At 43.3% G+C, this 23665-nt stretch overlaps 1 protein-coding gene across 1 annotated transcript in view; it reads right to left on the reverse strand.

Moving 5' to 3' along the window:
* TRIO (trio Rho guanine nucleotide exchange factor) overlaps positions 1-23665 on the reverse strand; it is a 404237-nt gene that overhangs the window by 5288 nt on the left and 375284 nt on the right. The window contains 6 exon segments of the mRNA XM_038392902.2: positions 10-88; positions 6579-6700; positions 8728-8890; positions 15729-15756; positions 16153-16291; positions 17721-17968. Of these exon segments, the coding sequence (XP_038248830.1) occupies positions 10-88; positions 6579-6700; positions 8728-8890; positions 15729-15756; positions 16153-16291; positions 17721-17968 (779 nt within the window).

Here is a 23665-nt window from a genome sequence, read left to right on the forward strand (position 1 = left end):
AAGTCATACCTGCCAAGTTCAGCCACTTCACTGTACAGGGAATCAAAGTTGTCTTTCCAGATTACCATGATCCCATCACTTCCAGGACCTTAAAGGAAAGACAAGTAGAATTATTTCTAGTACAAAAAAATATTTTCAGCCTTAATTTAAACAACCAATATTAAAAAGGAATACTCCTCAGAATTTCACGGCTGCCATGACAACCATAGGACTGTTTCAGGTGGCTGCAGGCCAGATAAACTCTGGAAATTGTGCATTATTTGGGAGTGGATTTTGGAGGGATGAATACTCCTCCATCACGGACTGACCATTGTCTTTTTTGGTTTGAGATTGGGATGCATATATCCTGGAAGGGTGACAGGCCTGTTTAGTGGTGTCAGTGATTTTCAGGAACCCTTGAGGGATAAGGTTGCTCTTCGGATTGACCCCTCATGATGGTTTGGTAGGACTTAATGGAGAACAAAATAATATTCTAATGGCCTGTAAATGCCCTTCTCCTCTGGCTTTGTCCTACAAGTCATCACATAAGTGACTTGAAAAAGATGATGCAAGAAGTTGGCTACAGGGCTGGTGACTGAAGTCTCACGTGAGTCTGAAGAATTGTGACAGATTTTAAGGTCACATGCTATGGCCCTGCAGAAATACAGGTGCTCTGTCCTACAACCTAGGAGTTGGAATTTTGTGTTTATGGGCTGGTGAAGCTTAATGGGGAGAGGCACTAAGGCCCCTGTTTATTGAGACTGTCAGCATTTCCCTCCAAGGAGCTGAGGAGGAATAGGGATGTTGCTGTCACTGTGAAGCTAATGGTCCAGAAACCAATGCTTGATGCTGCCAGTCTGGCTTACTGTCAATCGGTATTCAGTTTCCCATTTTTGGGCAAGGTCATCAAGAAAGTTGTGGCAGGGACACTAGCAGTTCCTTGAGTTCTAAGATTTCCTTGATCCTAATTACATCACAGTGTGGGATAGCTTGTGCAAGTGTGGGATAGGTAGTGCAACCAGTGCAATTTCTGATTATTTTATTCTAACTGTAAATAAATTGATGACATTTCCACATTGATTTTTTTTTTAAATTCTGCAGCAGCTTTTGATACCATTGCTTATGAAGCTTCTTTTATTGGCTTACAGATCCAGGCAAGGGAGAGTGGAATTGTTCTTGAGTGGCTCTGTTCTCATCTCTCCAAGAGCCCAAAAGCTAACTGTGGGCTATCATTCCTCTGTGCTGAGGAAGCATTCCTGCAGGATATTACTGTATAGTCAATTGCAATGAAGTGGCTGGAACCAGGAGTGAGGCAACATGTGCAGCAGTGCACTCAAGTATGCTGACAGAACAGTGGAGTAAAACCTATTTAATATATAATTTCAAGCTCGGAAAGGGCTAGCTGGCTGTGACTTATTTGGACAAGTGTGACATAATTTTGGTGGGTTTGAAGAAGCAGCCAGAAGAATAGGTGGGACGTATATTGGGGTCCTTTACTGAGAGAGTGCAATTGCTATTTATAAACACAGGTATGTAACTTGGTGTGTGGTCAGATCTCTGGCTCCTCCAGCATGCCCAAGAACCAAACACGGATTCTGTGACTTTCCATGACTTTTGAGTGGCTGGTGCAGTTGGCTCCGGGGCTGCCCGAGCAGCTCAGGTAACCCCTGGCCAGTTGCACTGGCTGCTACTGGGGCAGTCTTGGGCCACCGTCTCCTCCCCCTCCCAACAGCAGCAGGAGGAGTTGGGGGGGGGGAAGGGCTGGGGCACGGGAGGGGGTGAGGGCTCTGGGTAGGCCCTACCTTGGGGAGACTTCCTGGAAGCGGCAACATATTCTTCCATGAGCTCCTAGCTCCGCACACTGCCTCTGCCCCCACAGCTCCCATTGGCTGCAGTTCCTGGCCAATGGAAGTTGTGGAGTGTGGAGCTAGGAGCTTAGGGACATGTTGCTGCTTCCAAGAAGCCTGATAGGGAGCCTGCCAACCTCCCACTCCCCCATTAGTACCAGCGGGGGTCCCGGGCTGCTCCCACCCAAGCACCCATGGTGCCTCCTGGAGCACTCGCACCACCCCCCAGACTACCCCCCTCCCCATGCTGCCCCCCTGAGCACCTACAGGCCCCCTCTCGAGCACCTGCAGCACTCCCAAGATTTAGTCAGGGGTATATAGTACAAGTCATGGACAGGTAACGGGCCGTGAATTTTTGTTTACTGCCCATGACCTGTCCATGACTTTTACTAAAAATTCAAATGACTAAAATGTAGCCTTAACTATGGCCAAGAGGCCTTTTCCCCCCACAGGTAACTAGTGAAAAAAGCAGGACTTTCCTTTCCAATGAGGAACTAGCCTGCCCCAATTATGCCCACCTCATTATCACCTCAAAACCAGGCTGCTGCAATACACTCAACATTGGGCTACATACACAGACTATTTCAAATCTGAAGATAGTGCAGAATGCCTTGACTGTTTTACTGAAAGGAGTTATGTATCAGGAGTACATGTTATGGGATCTGCACTGGTTGCCAATAAAATTAAGAGTGGTGGTGGTGTTGCCTATAAAACCCTAAATGGTTTGAGACATGGTGATCTAAGAGGTCACTTATTTCAGAGCCTAGACTTATGCTTCCAGACACTCTACAAAACTCATCTTTTTTTTTTTTTTTTCCTCACAGGCTTTGGGGAAGCCCGAGTCTATTTTATAGTCCCCATATTGGCTGGCACATGTTTCAAGGGTAGGATGAGCCCTTTGTTGTATTTCATTTTGTGTTTTATTTTATGGAATGGACAGAGCACAGAACGGGTATCTATATTATGTATTAATCCAAATCAATGACAAAACATGACCTTGACAATTTAAAAAAAAACTTTAGTTTCAGATATTTCACCTGCCCAAATGACCTACCAATTTTTGTTTTACCACCTTACTTAATTTTTCATGTTTTTAAAAATGTCTGTTGCTTCCCAACTGCTGGGTGGAGGACCCGTTTTAAAAAAAGGGGAATTTGTTAGCAAAACACTGAAACTGTGTATGTGCTATCAAAAGCATAAAGTAAACAAACCAGAAAAAATATTCTCATCTTAAACAGTGACATGTAGCTATAGTAGGTAAAAGATCCTCAAGTAAAGCAGTCATTTTTACGTTGATAAGGTTCCTTTACTCCCCCATATACATGCTTTAAAAAATCTGCTTTATTTCAGATCCTGAAGTAAGATACTGCTTTAAAGTGTTAGACGGGCCACATAAGAGGATTGTGTGGTTTCTGGATCTGAGAAACGGGAGATGGAGAAATATGCACCACTAAGCATTTGGCCTTCCCTATTTAGAGTGAAAGAGCTTTGAAAAAAGAGCTCAAAGGGGACATGTCACTAGTATTTGATCTCTTGTGGGTTTGAGAAATTCTGAGATGACACAATTTTTCCCCAAAATAGCATTAAGAATACAGACTTAGAAAATGTGATTTCAATACAGATCTCAGCTGGTATTAGTGGCCACTGAGACTGCCAACTGTGACAAGAAAATCACTACAGGATTCCTGACTCACTGGGCCAAGCTGGGAGCCACTCAAGTAACTAGTAAACTCAACTCTCCCCACACAAGATTACCATCTGTGGGTGCCCCAAACTAGTTCACTTCTGAAATCTGTCCAGCCTTGCTGAGGCTACTGGCGAAGGAATACCAGAATGGCCCTACTGGGTGAGACCAAAGGTCCATCTAGCCCAGTATTCTGCTTTCAACAGTGGCCAGGGCCAGATGCCCAAGAGGGAACAAACAGAACAGGTAACCATCAAGTGATTCATCTCCTGTCGTTCATTCCCAGCTTCTGGCGAACAGGCTAGGGACACCATTCCTGCCCATCCTGGCTAATAGCCATTGATGGACCTATCCTCCATGAATTTAATTCTTTTTTGAACCCTGTTATGGTCTTGGTCTTCACAACATCCTCTGGCAAGGAGTTCCACAGCCCGACTGTGCGTTAGGTGAAGAAATACTTCCTTTTATTTGTTTTCAACCTGCTGCCTATTCATTTCATTTGGTGATCCCTAGTTCTTGTGTTATGAGAAGTAATAAACACCACTTTCTTATCTACTTTCTCTACACCAGTTATGATTTTATAAACCTCAATCATATCTCCTCTTAGCTGTCTCTTTTCAAAGCTGAAAAGTCCCAGTTTTATTAATCTCTCCTCATACAGAAGCTGTCCCATATCATTTTAATTGTCCTTTTCTGAACCTTTTCCAATTCCAGAATATCTTTTTTGAGATGGGGCAACCACATCTGCACACAGTATTCAAGATGTGGGAGTACCATGGATTTATACAGAGGCAACATATTTTCTGTCCTATTACCTATCCCTTTCTTAATTATTCCCAGCATTCTGTTCGTTTTTTTAACTGCTGCTGCACATTGAGTGGATATTTTCAGAGAACTATCCACAATGACTCCAAGATCTCTTTCTTGACTGGTAACGGTGAATTTAGACCCTCATCACTTTATATGTATAGCTGGGATTATGCTTTCCAATGTGCATTACTTTGCACTTATCAACATTAAATTTCATCTGCCATTTTGTTGCACAGTCACAAACAAAGTTGTGAGAGATCCTTTTGAACCTCTTCGCAGTCTGCCTGGGTCTTAACTATCGTTAGTAATTTTGTATCATCTGCAAATTTTGCCACCTCACTGTTTACCCCTTTTTCCAGATCATTTATGAATATGTTGAATAGGCCTGGTCCCAGAACAGACCCCTCAGGGACACAACTATTTACCTCTCTCCATTCTGAAAACTGACCATTTATACCTACCTTTTGTTTCCTATCTTTTAACTGGTTACCAATTTCCCTCTTATCCCGTGGCAGCTTACTTTGCGTAAGAGCCTTTGGAGAGGGACTTGTCAAAGGCTTTCTGAAAATCTAAGTACACTATATCCACTGAATCCTCTTGGTCCACATGCTTGTTGACCTCCTCAAAGAATTCTAGTAGATTGGGGAGCCATGATTTCCCTTTACTAAAGCCAAGTTGAGTCTTTCTCAACAAATTATGTTCATCTATATGTCTGACAAAATTGTTCTTTATTATAGTTTCAACCAGTTTGCCTGGTACTGAAGTCAGGCTTACTGGCCTGTAATTGCTGTGATCACTTCTGGAGCCCTTTTTAAAAACTGGCATCACATTAGCTGTCCTCCAGTCATCTGGTACAGAAGCTGATTTAAATGATAGGTTACAGACTACAGTTAGTAATTCTGCAATTTCACATCTGAGTTCCTTCAGAACACTTGGGTGAATACCATCTGGTCCTGGTGACTTATTGCTGTTTAATTTATCAACTTGTTCCAAAACTTCCTCTAATGATACTTCAATCTAGGACAGTTCCTCAGATCTATCACCTAAAAAGAATGGCTCAGGTTTGGGAATCTCCCTCACATCCTCAGCTGTGAAGACCGATGCAAAGAATTCATTTAGTTTCTCTGCAATGGCCTTATGCTCCTTGAGTGCTCCTTTTGCATCTCGATTGTCCAGTGGCCCCACTGGTTGTTTAGCAGGCTTCCTGCTTCTCATGTACTTAAAAAAAATTTGTTATTACTTTTTGATTCTTTGGCTAACTGTTCCTCAAATTCTTTTTTGGTCTTCCTAATTGTATTTTTACATTTCATTTGCCAGTGTTTATGCTCCTTTCTATTTTCCTCACTAGGATTTAAATTCCACTTTTTAAAGGATGCCTTTTTGCCTCTCGCTGCTTCTTTTACTTTGTTGTTTAGCCACGCTGGCAAGTTTTTGGTTCTCTTACTACGTTTTTTAATTGGGGTAAACATTTAAGTTGAGCCTCTATTATGGTGTCTTTAAAAAGTTTCCATGCAGCTTGCAGGGATTTCACTTTTGGCACTGTACCTTTTAATTTCTGTTTAACTAACTTCCTTATTTTTGTGTAGTTCTCCTTTCTGAAATTAAATGCTATAGTGTTGGGCTGCTGTGGTGTTTTTCCTGCCACAGGGATATTAAATTTAATTATATTATGGTCACTATTACCAAGCGGTCCAGCTATATTCACCTCTTGGACCAGATCCTGTGCTCCACTTAGGACTAAATCAAGAATCGCCTCTCCTCTGGTGCGCTCCAGGACCAGCTGCTCCAAGAAGCAGTCATTTAAGGTGTCAAGAAACTTTATCTCTGCATCCCATCCTGAGATGACATGTACCCAGTCAATTTGGGGATAACCGAAATCCCCCATTATTATTACTGAGTGTTTAATTTCAATAGCCTCTCTAATCTCCCTGAGCATTTCACAGTCACTATCACCATCCTGGTCAGGTGGTCGGTCATATATCCCTACCGCTATATATTCTTATTATTAGAGCATGGAATTTCTATCTATAGAGATTCTATGGTACAGTTTGATTCATTTTTGATTATTACTTCATTTGATTCTATGCTTTTTTTCACATATAATGCCACATGTCCCGTGAAAAAGATTGACATAAATCACCTCTAAATTTCATGAACTCAGAGGCCAGAGTTTTCTGTGGATAATGTATAGCCATCCTATGAAACCCAAGATTGCTGCTAATGTTATCAGATGAAAAGAGGCTAAGAGACAAACCCACCTAAAACTCGAAGACTAGCTGAAGATGAAACCGAACCCATATCGTTTGCAGCTATACAGGTATAGATACCATCGTCGTCTGTGGTCACACCAATGATTTTCAAGAATGCCTCTCCTAAATCACTGCAAAACACATTAGAATAGATCAGGGAGTTCCATATCCTATTTAGAAGTCTCCAGGTCTCAACGCATCTTACATTCAAATTCAGCACTCTTACAATACACACCCACCAACTCCACTAAATAATGGTACATCCTAGCTCTGAGCATTTCAGAGTGACATCTTGCAGACTCACATCAGAGTCAAAATCTTCATCTGACAACTTGTCTCCTGTTGGTAAAGCCTCTGACACCTGAAGATCAAGAATTTCCCTTTTCTCCTGCCATCCTGAAGTCCCCATTTTGTAGCAACTTTTTTGTCAGAGAGTCCCCTATGGAACCATTTAATACCGCCCTCCTCTGGCGGAGAGATCAGTACAACCCTCCTTCCCACACATACAGGAGGACTGTGTTGTCACTCCATCACCAGGCTGGCCACGGAACAAATTTGTGCGTCATCCAATTGCTTAAAACAGAAGGAAACTTTCTGCCACATTTGCTTGACTATCTAGTGTCAGGAAAACACTGGATTTTATTTTATTTTTAAAAGGAGTAGCAACATTTAACTAGTCTTACTCTCAGTTCATTCAATCACCACCTCTGTGTTTAAAAAAAAAAAAAAGGTCACCAAAAATAAGTGAATTTAGTGACTATGAAATAGAGGACTAATAACTATAGCTTGAGTCAGGTGTCAGCACTGTATCAGCTTCTCATTCAGGTCTGACAATGAACCTCAGCCCTGCAAAACCTCTTCTATTCCAGCTTTATGCCTCTCTGGAGCAAAGATTGTGTTTGGTGGAAAGGACAAACATCTAACTAGCAGAAAATTTCACTTCCAATTTTTACTTGCTATTATTGCAAGTACCACTAAAGTTTCCAGTAACTGAAAGTTTATTCAATAAACAGCTCACTATTATTTCCTCTTTATTTGTTCAGTATATTTACTTTGTGCATTTGACAGCACTTTGTGTGTAACCAGTTTGCCAGTTCTCCCAGTTGGTGTGGGTCTCTAACAGCAGCAGGGGAGAAGAAAACAATAAATAAATTAGGAAAGTGTGAAGGAGTCACAACAATTGCCAGGCAGACTTAAGCAGATGCAGTATCTTAAACTTCTTTTAACTGATTTTTTTCCAAAATTGGCTACATTTGACACTGGTATCCCTTAAACTCTAACCCCTTGTTTTGAAATCATCGATGCTTAGATAGTGATCCTCCAACTTTTTACCTTGCGTACCCCCTCCCACCTCTGGGGCCAGGAGAAGGGCCATGGCCCAGGGGTGGGGGAGGAGAGATACATGGACAGGGTAAAGGGGCCAAGGCTGGGGCCACAGCTAAGGGCAGGGCTGAGAGCAGGGCATCGGCTGGGGCCCTGGGCACGAGGCCAGTAGCCCTGGCACCAGGGGCGGGGCCTGAAACCAGGCCGAGCCAGGAAAGAAGATAGGTGGCACTCCCTCCCGCACCCTCTGTGCGGGCTGGCCCAGGCCCCAGCTGAGCTCCCCCAAACGTTCCTTCATGCCCCCTAGGGAGGCACGCCCCAATTTGCAGACCTCTGGCTTAGATAAAGAGCCAGAGCCCTTCCAGCAGTGACTCCTCTGCAGTTTCACAAAGACATGAAATATTTCATCACAAAACCTTTAGGTCAGCTACACTCCATTACAATTCCCTGCAGTCACTCCTCTAGAACTCTTACAGAACAAATCCTGCATTAATGCTGCTTGCTGAGACTATGGTTTATTCCTGAGATTTTCAAGGAGTGTGAAGGTACCTCTAATGCCCTTGTCCAAAACAAACATACACTCATCCACACCCAACACTGTATGATTTCTGGATTATTAGCAAACTGGAGAATTGGCAGCTAAAGCCTATTATGTGCAGTCAAAGCACACACAGGAATTTGAACTCCATTATTTATTTTGGGGGGGTGGGGGAGGGAATGGAAAAAGTGAAATGGGACTGAAGGCAACGCCCCACACTGCCAAGAAAACAAGTCATTCTGCTCTCCATGAACTCTCTCCTTCAGAATGCAGAAACAAGTGAACACACTACTGTACCTGTATGAAATGCTGTAGTGACTGTCATTGCTTAGGGTGTTATGATCAGGACCCTTCCAAGTTACTGAAGCTTTCGGGCGACCACAGACTTTACACCTAAAAATGATAGTCTCTCCTGTCTCACATGTGACCTCACCCAATGGTATTATAAACTCTGGGGGAACTGCAAAAGGAAAAGTAATTACAATAAGTGGACTCAAGTTACCCCCCTTTCATCCTGCCCTCCCATCATTCCAAAATAAAGCACTGCATTTACAAGTTTGGGGCCTTTCCCCCTCTCCTTGAAATACTTATTCTACATGTCCAATTGAAGCCTATAGTGTCAAGTGTAACTCCATTCATCTGAAACCAAGTCCAATCTAATCTCAGGATGAGCCTGAGTAATCCCAAGGAATGAGAAGGGATCAGAAGGTTACTCTCCTTGTGCAGTAACTGAGGTTCTTCAAGATGGTGGTCCCTGTGGGTGCTCCACTTTAGATGTCTTGGCACCCTGCACTTCTAGTCGGAGACTTGTGATAGCAGTGCCCCAGTTGGCTGTGCATGCACGGCAGCTACCCCATGAGCACAGCCAACCACCACCCAGTTCCTTCTCTACCCCAGAGAATCAAGCCAGAACTCTGAAGCAGAGGGGAGAAGGATGGGTAACGGAGCACCCACAGGGACAACCATCTCGGAGAACCTCAGTTACTGCACAAGGTGAGTAAACCTTTTCTTCTTCGAGGAGTGTCCCTGTGGGTGCTCCACTTTAGGTGACTGAAGAGCAGTGCCCCTCGGTGGAGAGGAAGGGCTTCGTAGTTGATGTATGTACGGTGGAGAGCACCGATAGATTGAAGTGAGCGTCTGCAGCTGACTGCTATTCCAGGGCATAGCGTTTAGTGAAAGTATGGTGCGATGCCCAGGTAGCTGCTTTACAAATATCAGTGATAGATACATATCTGAGAAAGGCTATGGATGTGGACATAGCTCTAGTGGAGTGTGTGCTAAGTCCAGAAGGAGCTTGCAGATTGTAATTTTGGTAACATAGTTTGATACAATTAGAGATCCATTTAGAAAGTCTCTGGAAATGGTTTGGCTTCTTGATTGTTCTGTTGTGGATACGAATAGCCCAATTCAGATTTTCTGAATGTTTTTGTTCTCTCTACATAGAATGCCAGCGCTCTGCGGATGTCTAGTGTGTGAAGGGATGCCTCCTTGTTGTCCGTGTGTGGCTTGGGAGAAAATACAAGTAAGTAAATGCATTTATTGAGATGGAAGAGGGAGGCAACCTTGGGTATGAATTTAGGGTGTGGGCACAGGATGACTTGTCCTTGAGGAATGTGGTATAAGGTGGGTGTGCCATTAGGGCACCCAAATCTCCCACCCTTTGTGCCGATGTGATAAGCTACTAGAAAGGGAACCTTCCTGGATAAGTGTAGGAACAAGCAGGTCGCTAGCGGTACAAAGGGTTTGCCCATGAGGGCAAAGAGAACAAGGTTGAGGTCCCACATAGGGGTTGAGTCTGTTAATGTGCGGTAAGTGTTCTCTATACCCTTGAGAAAGCACTTAGTCAGTGGATGGGTGAAGACCGTGAGTCCGTCCACCTTGTCGTGAAAGGTGGTGATGGCTGATAAGTGCACTCTGAATGAGCTAGTCGAGAGGCCAGATTTTTTGAGTGTCAATATGTAATCAAGGATAGTGGGTTACGGGGCCAACTGTGGAATGATTTGCTTGTCTCGGAACCAGATGGAGAATCTTTTCCACTTGTGTGCATATGTTTTTGATGTGGAGAGACATCGGCTGTTAAGTAGAATGTCTTGGACCTCCTTGGAACAGCATGATTCGAGTTCTGTCATCCCTGAATTAGCCATGCCTAGAGACAAAGCTAGGAATGTTGGGGTGACGGAGGTATTCTGTGTCCACAGGTGAGGCAGAAGGGGAAGGGTTCGCCATTGGGGTCAGGTATGGCAACCAAGTTGGTATGGGCCATGTTGGTGCAATCAAGATGACTCTGGATTTGTCTTGTCTGATCTTGTGAAGGACATGACTCAACGGGGGGATCGGGGGGGAAGGCATACAAGAGCGGGGCCTCCCATCTGATGAGGAAGGCGTCTCCAAGAGAGTTGTGTCCTGGTCCCGCTCTAAAGCAGTATTGTGGGCATTTGTCATTGTGGGTTGTGGCAAAATGGTTTATTGAGGGGAATCCCCATTGTTGGAATATAGTTTGCAGAATTTGTGCCTCTAGTTCCCACTGGTGTGTCCATGAGAAATTCCTGCTGAGGTCGTCTGCTGTGGCATTCTGGTTTCCAGGTAGGTAGGATGCCGTGATGTGTATGTTGTTGGAGATGCACCATTGCCAGAGGCAGACTGCTTCTGTGCAGAGCAGGTAAGATCGGGCCCCTCCTTGGCGATTTATATAAAACAATTGCCAAGTTGTCTGTGAGAATCTGGACAGTTTTGTTGCAGATTGGGGGAGAAAGTGATGGCAGGTATTTCAAACTGCTTGGAGCTCCAGTAGATTTGTGTGGAGATTTGACTCCTCTAGGGACCATTGGCCCTGGATGGTGTTGTCGGCCACGTGTGCCCACCATCCTACCAGAGAGGTGTCCATTCTGATAGTGACTGATGGGGTTTCCCTTTGGAAGGGAAGGCCCGAGCAGACATTTGTTTGTTTTGTCCACCATGTGAGCGAGTCTTTCACTCTGTTGGGCATTGTAAGCAGTCTGTTGATTGGGTTTCTGTGAGCAATATATACAGTGCAAGCCATTTGTAGACATCTCAGATGCAGCCTGGCTTGTTTCACAACGAAAGTGATATAGCCAGCATGTGTCCGAGAAGTTGTAGGCACATTCTGGCAGACGTTTGTGGGCTGTGTCTTACTGTTGAGATTAGGTTTTGTGACAAAGTTTCTCCTCTACCTTGGTGGGTCTTGCACTTATTGGCAGATCTGCTCGCCTTGGAGCTTCACAGCAGCCCTCAGTTTGGCCGTTTTCGTGAACCCACAGTCCAGGTCAACTCCCCCTGTGTCTGACCAGGAGTTGGGAGGTTTGGGGGGAACCTGGGCCCGCCCTCTACTCTGGGTTCCAGCCCAGGGCCCTGGGGAATGCAACTGTCTAGAGTGCCTCCTGGAACAGCTGTGCAACAGCTACAACTCCCTGGGCTACTTCCCCATGGCCTTCTCCCAACACCTTCTTTATCCTCACCATAGGACCTTCCTCCTGGTGTCTGATAACGCTTGTACTCCTCAGTCCTCCAACAGTATGCATTCTCACTCTCAGCTCCTAGCACCTCTTGCTCCCAGCTCCTTACATGCACACCACAAACTGAAGTGAGCTTCTTTTAAAACCCAGGTGCCCTGATTAGCCTGCCTTAATTGATTCTAGCAGCTTCTTGATTGGCTGCAGGTGTTCTAATCAGCTTGTCTGTCTTAATTATTTCCAGAAGGTTCCTGATTGTTCTGGAACCTTCCCTGTTATCTTACCCAGGGAAAAGGGACCTACTTAACCTGGGGCTAATATATCTGCCTTCTATTACTCTCCTGTAGCCATCCGGCCCAACCCTGTCACAGTTTGTTAAGGCAAGAAACCATTGTTGGGGTAGCCGTGCTGATGCCATGACACAGTTGAGGTGTGCCCTTATAAAGTCCAGTTGTTGGGTTGGGGTCAGGGTGGATTTCTGTAGATTGGTTTGTAAATAGGGTTAGAGCGGTGTGAGTGGTGTGAACTGCCTCATAGTATGTCAGTGCTTTCAACAGGCAGTCGTCTAGATAGGGGAATATGGTCCCACCCTGCTTGCGAAGATGTGCTGCTGCAATGTCAAGTACTTTGGGAAAAAAACCCTTGGGGCCGTAGAGAGGCCGAAAGGAAGTATCTTGTATTGGTTGTGTAAGCTGCCCAGAGTGAATTGTAGGAATCTCCTGTGCAGGGATACAGATTCCAAGTGTCCCTCGTGTCACATGGGAGTCCTTCAGGGTGTTTAAGGAGACGTCTGTGCTCTCTGCAATTTCTTCCCCTCAAAAGATAAGTCCTCTACTGTTGCCTGAACTTCCCTGGGGAAGCTGGAGAGATGGAGACATGAAGCCCTTTGCACGACAATCGACGTGGCGATGGAGCGGGCCGCCGTGTTAGGAGAATCCAGAAAAGTCTGCAGAGCAGTTTTGGCAATGAGGAAATCTTCTGCTATATCGGCTTTATATTGTTCTTTTTTTGTCAGCTGAGATGTGGTCAATAAAAGATGACATCTGAGAAAAAAATGTTGTGTATGTACTTGGCCAGTAATGCAGAATAGTTTGCTATCTGAAACTGGTGGGTCGCTGATGAACAGGCTTTCCTGCCGAAGAGGTCTCGGTGTTTCCAATCTTTATCATAGGGGTGGTTTTGGTTTGATGTTGCTTCCCTCTTTGATTAACTGTCTCTACCACCAATGAGTTTGCAGTAGGGTGAGTAAACAAAAACTCAGCTTCTTTAGCTGGAACGTAGTACTTCTTGTCAGATCACTTACAAGAAGGTGGGGCTGTGGCTGGAGTCTGCTGGAGTTTTTGCTGGGGCCATGATGGCAGCATTGGGTAGTGCTATCTTGGCTGATAGAGAAGCTTGCAATATGTCTGTCAGCTTATGTTGAGTCTCTGGTAACTCAGCCAATGAGATGTCTAATGAATCAGCTACTTTTTTAAACAAATCCTGAAAGGATTTGAAATCATCTCCCAATGTAGGGGGAGGTGGCATTATTGTTTCGTCTGGAGACGAAACTGGGATGTGGTAGGTGGGAGGGTGTCACCCTCCGGCCTTTCCACAGATTCTTCAGCTTCCTCCTCCAGCAGTTCTGGGGAAGCTGGAGCAGACGGAGGTGATCACTGTGTCCTGGACCTACATGGTCTGGATGGCTGGGTATCCTGGGCTCTGTATAATACCCAGGGGTCCCAGTATGACCACTGCAGTGGGAAGGCCATGGGAGGAGACACCCATTGTAGGGGCTGCCAACCCATGCCCTGTGGGTCCAGGTTTAGGAGAGGAGTGGTGAGGTGTGCCCTCTCCTGTCTCCACTTCCTCCTCTTCACCACTGGAGAGAGGTGGGGCAGAGTCAGCAAGTGTAGTGAGAAAGCTTGGCCCTGACTCTGGCCAGGGTGCCATCGGTACCAAAGAGCAGGTGGAAGCAATGAGGAGGTCTGCATGGCTGACAAACTGTTGCGATACCGGGAGACTTGGTAGCCAGCAGCACAGGCAAGCTCAGGCTGGGAACCAGAGGAAGCGTTGTCGGTGCTGCAGACTTGTCATGTTGTATTGGTGCAGCAGGTGGTTCCAGAGTTCGGGGCTGTGCCTGAGGTTTCCAATGAGGCTTAGTTTTGCTGCTATGCGAGTGAGATTGCAGAGGGTCTTTTGTTTCTCAGGATGTCTCGTACTGGATGGTCCTGGTGCCTCGTGGTCTGGTGCTCTGGGTGCTGTTGATACCGAGGCAGTTTTTATGGTCGGGGATTGCTTTTTTGGAGGTGAATTCTGGTGTGGCGAGGAGTGAGACCACTTTTTTGTGGCTTTGGTAGAATCAGGGTCCTTAGCAGTCATTTTTGAAGAGGACCCCATATCTGAGGCAGCTGCAGGTGAGGACTGGTGAGGTGGTGTCTTGGACTCGGGGTCGGAGGGATCTCTTCATCATTAAAAGTTTTAATTGGAGGTCCCTGGCCTTTCTTGTCCACGCTTTGTGTTTCTTGCAGTGGGGACACGTTTGGGTAACGTGCGTCTCCCCCCAGGCAACGGACACACTGCGAGTGGCTGTCTGTCACTGGTATTGAGAGTCTGCAGGTCAGACAGCACTGAGACCTGCAAAGCCAGGCATGTCTGAGAGGCTAGCTGAATGAAAAATGGGAACAGTCCTGGTCTAATGCCTCTTTGGAGGCTGACTGCCAGAGGCAGGGACAAAAACGGGAAAGTTTTTTTTTTTAAATGTGAAAATGAAAGAAAAATGAATGGAGAGATAAACAATCAGGAAAATTAACTGAGAAAAGGGCAGAAATGAAAGGAATATGAGAGTAGATATGGCACTGCCATCGTTCTGACTGAAACCAGGGGCAGTAGACAAGGAACTGGTGGCGTTTGGCTGCGTGCGTGGGGTAGCTGCTCAGAGCAGTGCAAGATGGCTGCCACACATGCACGGCCAACCGGGGCACTGCTACCACAAGTCTCCGACTAGAAGTGCAGGGTGCCAAGACACCCAACGTGGAGCACCCACAGGGACACTCCTTGAAGAAGAAACCTAAAGGTACCTATGAAATTATGTTCTCTTCAAGATCTGGGCCTTGCCAGAGCAATCCATGTATTTATCACCTCACAACTGGATTACTGAATAGAGTTTATATTTGACAATCACTCAGAAGCCGGAGCTGGTCCAGAATGCTGTACTCCATCCAATATGTGGATGTTAGAAAAGTTCAGCAAACACACAGGTTTTCTGTTTACTCGTAGGTCTGATTGGCCCTTGCATTTGAGGTGCTCTTGTTAACATTCCCTAGATTTAAAGGTGAGGGAATGGAGGCATGGCATTCTTGGGGGAGGGTTCTCAGTTCTAGATCTTGTTTTCCCCCCCATGTCCAACACAACCTGGATTTTACCGGCCTTCTGTGTTCAATACAAGACCCATCTCTTTTTTCAGGCGTAAGCCATACTGGGTAGGGAGAGGAAAAGAGTGGGTGGGAATCCGTTAGCAGTGGTGTCTTTACCCATTTCTTAAAGGTATGTTACATAGTATAATATGTATTTGTTATTATTTAATTGTGGATATATGCCCAAAGTTCCAAGATAATATCACAGTACATACTTCATGGACTGCCTCCCTTCTCCAAAAAACCTTCAAGTTTTTAAGATACAATACAGTCAATTCCTGATGTGTATCACATCAAGCAAGTGACTATTTCTGGTGATGAAGCAATGAGGAGTGGTTTCTCCTACACTCAAAATCCCATCAGCAGATACAATGCAAAGTATGTTTTCCTCAAACTATGGTTACGATGGCTTTTAATTATTAGAACAACTTACCATCATAAATGTAGTTGGGGTTGAGAAGCTGAAAAAGAGAGAAAGTGAATTAATTATTTCTTTCAAGTAACATTCTTAAAACCAGTATTATTTCCAATGGTCTAAAATGAAAACGCTTTAGCATGGTGATGGGTTTTAGCCATACCCACAAAAGCACAGAAGCAGCTGCAACTCAGCGTTTTGGCACCCATACCAGTCTCCCCATATTCACTTTGGAACGGCCTCACAGCCCCAAACTGGAGAATCACTTTCACAAGCTCTGAATTTGGAGAAACAACGTGAAGAACCACACACACTGAGCCAAATTCGTCCTTGGTCTAATGCCACTCAGGTCAATGCTGTTATACAAGAGACAAATTTGACCCATTATTTTAACTTACCCCACAGGCTCATTTTTGAAATACCATACCCTTGTAGCATTTACCTTCACGGAAACCTTGTTGGCAAGTCCTTCTCGGGATTTGCGATAACCATTTTCTAGCTTGCCTTCCCTTTTGCCGTCTTTATCTTTTTTCTCAGATTTCTTCCTTAAACGGAGTGCTGTGTGCCAAGATGTTGACTTCCTGAAGGCAGAACATTAACATTTTGTTCAACTCTTTTGAGCCCTGAGCAGGGCATTGTGCTGTTTAACTTCACTTGCATTGGAAAATTTGAATGTTTGTAAATATCTAAGAGAAAAGATTGCAGAGTCTAGTCCTGTTGAGTATGGGAGCTGTAAAGGAAACTCACAAAATATCTTCAAGAAATCTTAGATTTCCTGGTGACCCTCCATGCTAAAAGTATCAATTTTGATCTCAGTGTATTTCTGCAAAAAATTACAAAATTAAAGGATGCAGGTAAGTACAAGAGACATTTTGCCTTTGTTTAAAACTGTCGACAAAATGAAAGATCAATGAAAAGCGTTGTAATGTATGGAATCTTACCTGTGAAGCTAAGTCTTTCATAAAATCATGGAAACTGTCAGTGAAACAAAGCAATGGGCCATCTGTCCTGTCTCCAACCACAGGTGCCGACTTTTCAAAGGTGATGGGGGGTGCTTGACCCCCCAACTCTGCCCCCACTCCACCCCTTCCTCCAAGACCCCACCCCACCCCTTCCCACACCCACCCCCGTTCCACCCCCTCCTCCGAGAGCACTGTGTCCTCGCTCCTCTCCCCCAGCCTCCTGAACGCCACAAAACAACTGATCACGGCGGGTGGGAGGCGCTGGAAGGGAAGGGGAGACTCTGATTTGTGGGGCCTGCCGGCAGGCTGGAAATACTGTGGGGAGCTGATGGGGGGCTGCCGATGGTTGCTCAGCACCTGCCATTTTTTCCCTGTGGGTGCAATAGTCCTGGAGGACCCACGGAGTCGGTGCCTTCATCTCCAACACTGACCAATGACAAATGTTTCAGATACAAATGTAACCCCCCCCCCATAAATCATCCAATTTTCCAGTACTACAGTATGGGGAGAAATATACTTTCATGCCAACAACCATCTTTCTGCTTTAAAGCATAAGAACTGGCAGCCCCGGTAATCTCATCCTAATTGGTGTAACTATAGTTTATTATTCTTATTAATAGAAATGCCTAATTCTTAATAAATTATTCTATTTAAAGTTTGCCTTAATTTCCATTTCAGATCTCTTGCTTCTTTTATTATGGGAAAGGTTAAATTTGAGTGCATAATTAGTCTTCTTTCAACAACATTAGGTATCATTTCAGGAAAGCTAAACAGTATTTGTAATAAAGAAAATACCTGCACTGGTTTCTTAAACATTTCTATCATAGCAAATTTCCAACCTGTAAATCAGTTTTACTGACACCAAGACATACCAAATATTTTCCAGGTATTCATCACACATGATGTCCATTTCCTTCTGGAAGTTCACAAAAGCTTTTAGTTTAGAAGGCTCAAATCCTGATTTATTTGTAAATCTTTTTACAGAATGCTCAAGTAACATAAAATATGTGCAAACCCTCTTCTCTTCTGAAGAAGCACAGACACTCACTTGATTGTTCCATCATGGTTGTCAATGATGACTGCACTGGTATGCCCCAAGACATAGCCAGGAATCCAGCCCTCGGCTGCAGGGCACTGGTCAGTGGCGGCTCTGAACACCAAAAACATGTTCTGTTGGTTGCTGGCTAGAATTTGCACGACCTCTCCTTGGTAGACATTTATCTCATCCTCCTTCACTGCCGTGTAGTCGTGTGTCACCAGCATGGTGGAGATATTGCTACTGCTGCTACTTTCACTCTGTAGGTATTAATGGGGTAGGGACAGAGAAGGGAAGGGAAAAATGGGTTCAAGTTTAGAGCTCAAACAGAGGGCACTTAAGATTACATAGTACTGCGACACTAAACAATCTGTAGTCCAAGGAGTTTATCTGTCTTTTTGAACATGCCTGGTCTACTGTATCTTTGTCATTTACACAAATAAAATATACTATTACCTGCCATTACAGAAAGCTGATGAAGAAATCGGGATTTCCCCCACATTTGTGACTTTTATTTATTATTCTATGGATCCCAGTTTTATTGAAGCCTCATGGCACCCCTTTTTACTACCTACAGAAGCAAACTACAGTACATGGGATTATCCATTAGGAGGCATTATGAATCACAATTTGAAAGAGACCAAAAATTAAGGGTAGGACCCAACCTACTCAAAGCTGGGAAATTCAGCCTTGGAGCAGATGATCGTTCTCACCTTGCTCCATTTGTTGGATCTAAGGACAGTAGCCCAATCTTGCATATTACATATAACAAGGTACAAAAGGGCAAAATGAATTGGCTTTTGTTAGTGTTTCTCAGAAACCTTAATGCTTTACAGTTTAGTCTGTTAAAGACTAAGATTTATTTGGGCATAAGCTTTCGTGGGTAAAAAACCCACTTCTTCAGACGCATGGGCCATGCATCTGAAGAAGTGGGTTTTTACCTGCGAAAGCTTATGCCCAAATAAATCTGTTAGTCTTTAAGGTGCCACCGGATTCCCTCTTGTTTTTGTGGATACAGACTAACACGGCTACCCCCTGATACTTTGTGCATTTTTTACATTCTTTATTTTTAAACGTGTAGGATGAGATAAATTAGCTACTTTTTAGGTGTTTAAACCCCCCCCCCCCAAAAAACCCCCGGAAAAATAGATCATTAATCGACCCATTTATAGCTACCCTACAGTTGGAGGTCTTTTTTCTCATATTCTATCAGTAAGTAAAACCATTAGAAGTGCGTGTAGTTACAAGCATGGACTCAACATTGTATGGGTATACCTGAATTTTTTGCCTTTCTCCTTAATAAGAATTGGCAACAAATGTTGTAATGACTGATCAATAACTCATATGATGTAAAATCACACTATCAAAGTTTTTCAGCCATGAAAAGTTATCTGTCCTGACAGTGGTCCCACCTGAAAAATCAGGTCTAGCTATTACCTCTTGTGACTACCTTATGCTTCCTTCTGAAGTTTTAATGAATGTCAACATGCAATTTCTCATCACACTAACAAACGAACTCCATATAGCTCGGCCCTGAACCATACAGTTTCCTTAGGAAGGACTTAAAGGTAAGCCAACCTATAAACTGGGGGACTGGATGATTCCAGGGAATAACAATGTGGCGTAAGTGCTGCTGCTCTGAATATATCTTAAGTCAATGGCGATTATCACTATTACCACCCAATGGCTGGTCAATAGCCCAAAGACATTAAGCTGATGGTGAAAAGTTGTCCCCAACAGAAAATGTACCCTATGCTGGCAGTCTCAGTAGAGAAGGCAAGAATTCAACTGTCTCCCCATTATTATTATTATGCCACGCCTATCTGATAATCATTATCACCTGTAAGTGCAAATGAAAAGAAAATGGGCCACAATCTGCTGAGTTATATCAGTGTCAAGTTTCTTCAGATTTACACAAGTGTAAATGATAGTTTGGCCCAGTGTTTACTATGTGGTTGTGGTCAGAAGAGTAAAGCCTGCTTGAATGGCACCTTCTTATCCAACAGAACTGCTCCTGATGTATATTCTGAGTCATCACTGCAGGCAGCATGGTTCCATGCACAGTGCACTGGGCTGGGAGTCAGGACACTTGAGTTCTATTACTGGCTCTTCCATCTACTAGCTGTGTGACCGTTAGCAAGTCACCACATCTCTCAGTGCTTCTGTTTCTCTTAACACTTTTGTGTGTGTCTACTCTATTTTGAATTCAAGTTATTAGGGGTAGCAACTGTCTGTGATTATGTGTTGGCTCAGTACCTAGCACAGCTGGCGTATTTAGGCACTACTATAATACCTTAGTATTACCTGTAATACTGCTCTGGTGATTAAAGTAAGTATGTACTGCATTTCACTCCTATCATCATGACAAAGCGCAAACAGCTTTGGGTGAGGGAACAGGATTTTATTTTGGGCTGCATACCCCCAATAAGATAATTAACTGAATTCCAGGTAACTGTCTCTGTATTACAGTTAACAATGTTCAAGACAAAAAGAACCCAGCTTGACTCCCCCACCGTAGGGAGAGTCAATGGTCCCTGTAAATAGCATGTCTGAGGAGGGAGCATCTGTAAACTGCTTGCCTGGACTGGGAGTGTGCACAGCCAGCCAGCCAGAGGAAAGGAGTGTCAGCACATAGAAATCCTGCTAGCAGCTCCCCTAATACCAGTAGGGAGCATCTTCAAATTTTTATGCCAGCCTAGGAATGTGCCCATCATATCTACAAAGGCAGGGAGATCCATCTAATTTCCAGGCTAGTCAATGTATGAGCACAAATGCCCAGCCCCAGTAGGGAGCATCCATAAATTTTCAGCATGGTCAGATTAATAGATTCTAAGGCCACAAGGGACCACTGTGATCATCCATGGAACACAGGCCACAGAACTTTCTCAGAATAATTTCTAGAGCACATCATTTAGAAAAACATCCAATCTTAATTTAAAAATTGTCCATGATTGAGAATCCACCACAACCCTGATAAATTGTTCCAAATGTTAGCTTCCCTCACTGTTAAAAATGTATGCCTTAATTCCGTTCTGAATTTGTTTAGCTTCAACTTCCAGCCACTCAACTGTGTATATACCTTTCTCTGCTAGACTGAAGAGCCAATTGTCAAATATTTGTTCCCCATGAAGGTACATACAGACAGTAATCAAGTCCCCCCTCAAATCTTCTCTTTGTTAAACTAAAATAGATTGAGTCCCTTGAGTCCACCACTATCAGGCATGTTTTCTGACTCTAACTATTCTTTTGTGACTCTTCTGTAAACCCTTTCCAATTTATCAACATCTTTGAATTGTGGGCACCAGAACTGGACAGTTTTCCAGCAGCGGCTGCATCCGTGCCAAGTACAGAAGTAAAATAATCTCTCTACTCCTACTCAAGATTATCTAGTTATCATCCATAACTCTGCTGGCCATAGATTTCTCCTTGTGTCCCTTTGCTTCCCTTATCAATCTTCTATAATTCCTAATTTCTGATTTATATTCATTACTATCAACTTCCCTTTTCTTCCATTTGCTATATATTATTTTAAAATTTTTTATAGCTGCCTTCACTCCCATTCTGTACCAGGTAGTTTTTCTTTTCCTTTTTTTAACCAATATGGCTTTCTTTCTTGATTGTGGCTTTTTGGAAATCTAGTTACATGTTCTTAAACAATTCCCAATTATCATTCACGTTTCTGATTAAGTTCTACCTCCCAGCTGATTTGGCTTGTAATTGTTTTCACCTTTGTGAAGCTGGGCCTATTAAAGCATCAAGTACACATTTACCAGTGATCTGGACTTTATTCTGTTTGCACATTATAAATGTGATCAAGTCATGATAGTTTGTATCTAAGTTACCTCTAATTTTTAGTTCTGTGATCAGTTCCTCTTTATCTGTCAAGATGAGGTCTAATATAGAATTCCCTTGTGTTGGATGCAACACTTTTTGAGTAAGGAGATTGTAATAATATTTAGAAATTCCAGGGATGTTTTAATACTGGCAGCAAGACACCCTGAGAATATGTCACTTAAACTGAAATCCCCCATGATCATGCAACTTTTTCCCCTATTCATTATATATAGATGTACAAGAAGCTGGCCATCCTGTTCCAACTAATACCCCATCTTGTGCTTTATGTGATAGGACATTGATCCATAAGCATTCAAGGTCATTTTCTCTTGAGTTATCAGAGTTATTACTCGGAAACAGGTAATGCCATTTTTGACGGAGTGTTATTCCCAGTCTCCTTTTGCCTGCTTGTTCCTTCTTAAATATGTTACAACAATTGATTTTAACATTCCAATCATGTGAATCATCCCACCAGAACTACTTGCAAACTGTTAGTACTGTCAGAGAAACTGTACAGCAATCTAGCCCAAGAAGGGAAAACCTGCAAAGTACCACGTCCTCCCTATGTTCCCCCATAATTCAAGCATTATGTACCATAAAAGCTTAATCAAGAATTGTTTCCACATACTTGACAATCCTACTAAGTAGAAATCTTCTATGTTTTGAATAGGTGTTTCTCACAGCTTTTACAAGAGCCAGACTAGAAGGTTCATTTCATGTGTTTTTCAGGGTTGCCCCCTTTTCAGTTATGAAGCAGAAACACATGCATACATGAGTGCATGTGTATGTATATTTTTACACATATAATTTAACTACATCAATATACACATGTGTGTAAATATGTACAAACACACATCCACAAATGAATACACCAAATTTAAGGACATAAACCTTCACAGCTCATTTTCTCCAATTAGTTGATCACAGAGTGAAGTCACTAAGTTAAAATTTGTGACATCACCTTGTATGACTACAGACAGTGATGTTATAAATGTAAAATTATGACCTACCTCTATAATCAAGCTAAAACAGAATGCGAGTTGTGAGGGAGAAGTCATATTCAGATAGTGTTGGCTATTGTAGGAAACAAACACAGAAATTATGGCCTCCTTTTCAAGTTTTCATGAATGTCCCCATTCAAAAAATGGAATTTTAATAATTGATTTAAAGCCTTATTTGGGAATCACAGAAGAAATTGGTGTTTATTGCTTTAGTATACATAAAAATATCTTATTAATGCTCTATTCATTTATTCAAAAGACATCTATTTACCCTAGATATCATATTAACATAACATTCTGCTAGACTAAAGAAAAAGATAAAGGCAAGACAAAGCCAAACCAAATGAAAATTAGAAAGGAGACCAGATCAAATAAAAAAGAATACATGCAAAGCACAATTTTTTTCCTCTAAGGCTATTACAAAGGTAAGTGTAAGAACTAGAACATCGAGAGAACTCTGTATGTTAAACAATTCTACCAAGAAGTACATGCATTTAAAAAAGTATTGCAGGTTAGGTGATTTGCAATTGGTATTGTGTAGGAGCTGTGAAAGGTACTGAAAAAAACAAACACTTGTGAATACAACACTTAGTGAGGGAAAACCAAATGCTGGTAAAAGGCATGGTGACATGCCTATCACATTCACAGTGAGTGACATTCATTTGTTGTGCATTAAATTTGCACATGCCCCATGATTATGTTGCGTTTCCTGGTGGGCATCAGTTCAGGATGTGGATTCTGTTAACCCTTTTTTCCCCACACACATAAAAAAGTGCAGACTAAAAGGTTGAATCTCCAGATGCCCTAACACAGTTTCTTTTACAAGGGGAATAAAGGTGTGGAGTGAATATTTCCACTTTCTAACTTTTGGGGGGCTGACGGTGATAAGAGTTTTTTTTGGTTGTGTGTTTGTGTGTTTTCAGTTGATACTTGGAAGCTTCACTGACCAGATATGGGATTTAAAGAGGATGAGTGAAAAGAATGCTGCAGTTCAATTAAGGCTGAAAGGAGTAAAATAAAGCAGCCCAGGGAGTGTGACACTGATGCCTCACCAAAGTCAAAACTATATAGGAAAAATCAAAAAAAGGATGGATGTGTGTGGGGGAAAAAAGCCCCAAGACA

The sequence above is a fragment of the Dermochelys coriacea genome, chromosome 2, assembly GCF_009764565.3.
Source record: "Dermochelys coriacea isolate rDerCor1 chromosome 2, rDerCor1.pri.v4, whole genome shotgun sequence".
NCBI classification, from domain to species: domain Eukaryota; kingdom Metazoa; phylum Chordata; order Testudines; family Dermochelyidae; genus Dermochelys; species Dermochelys coriacea.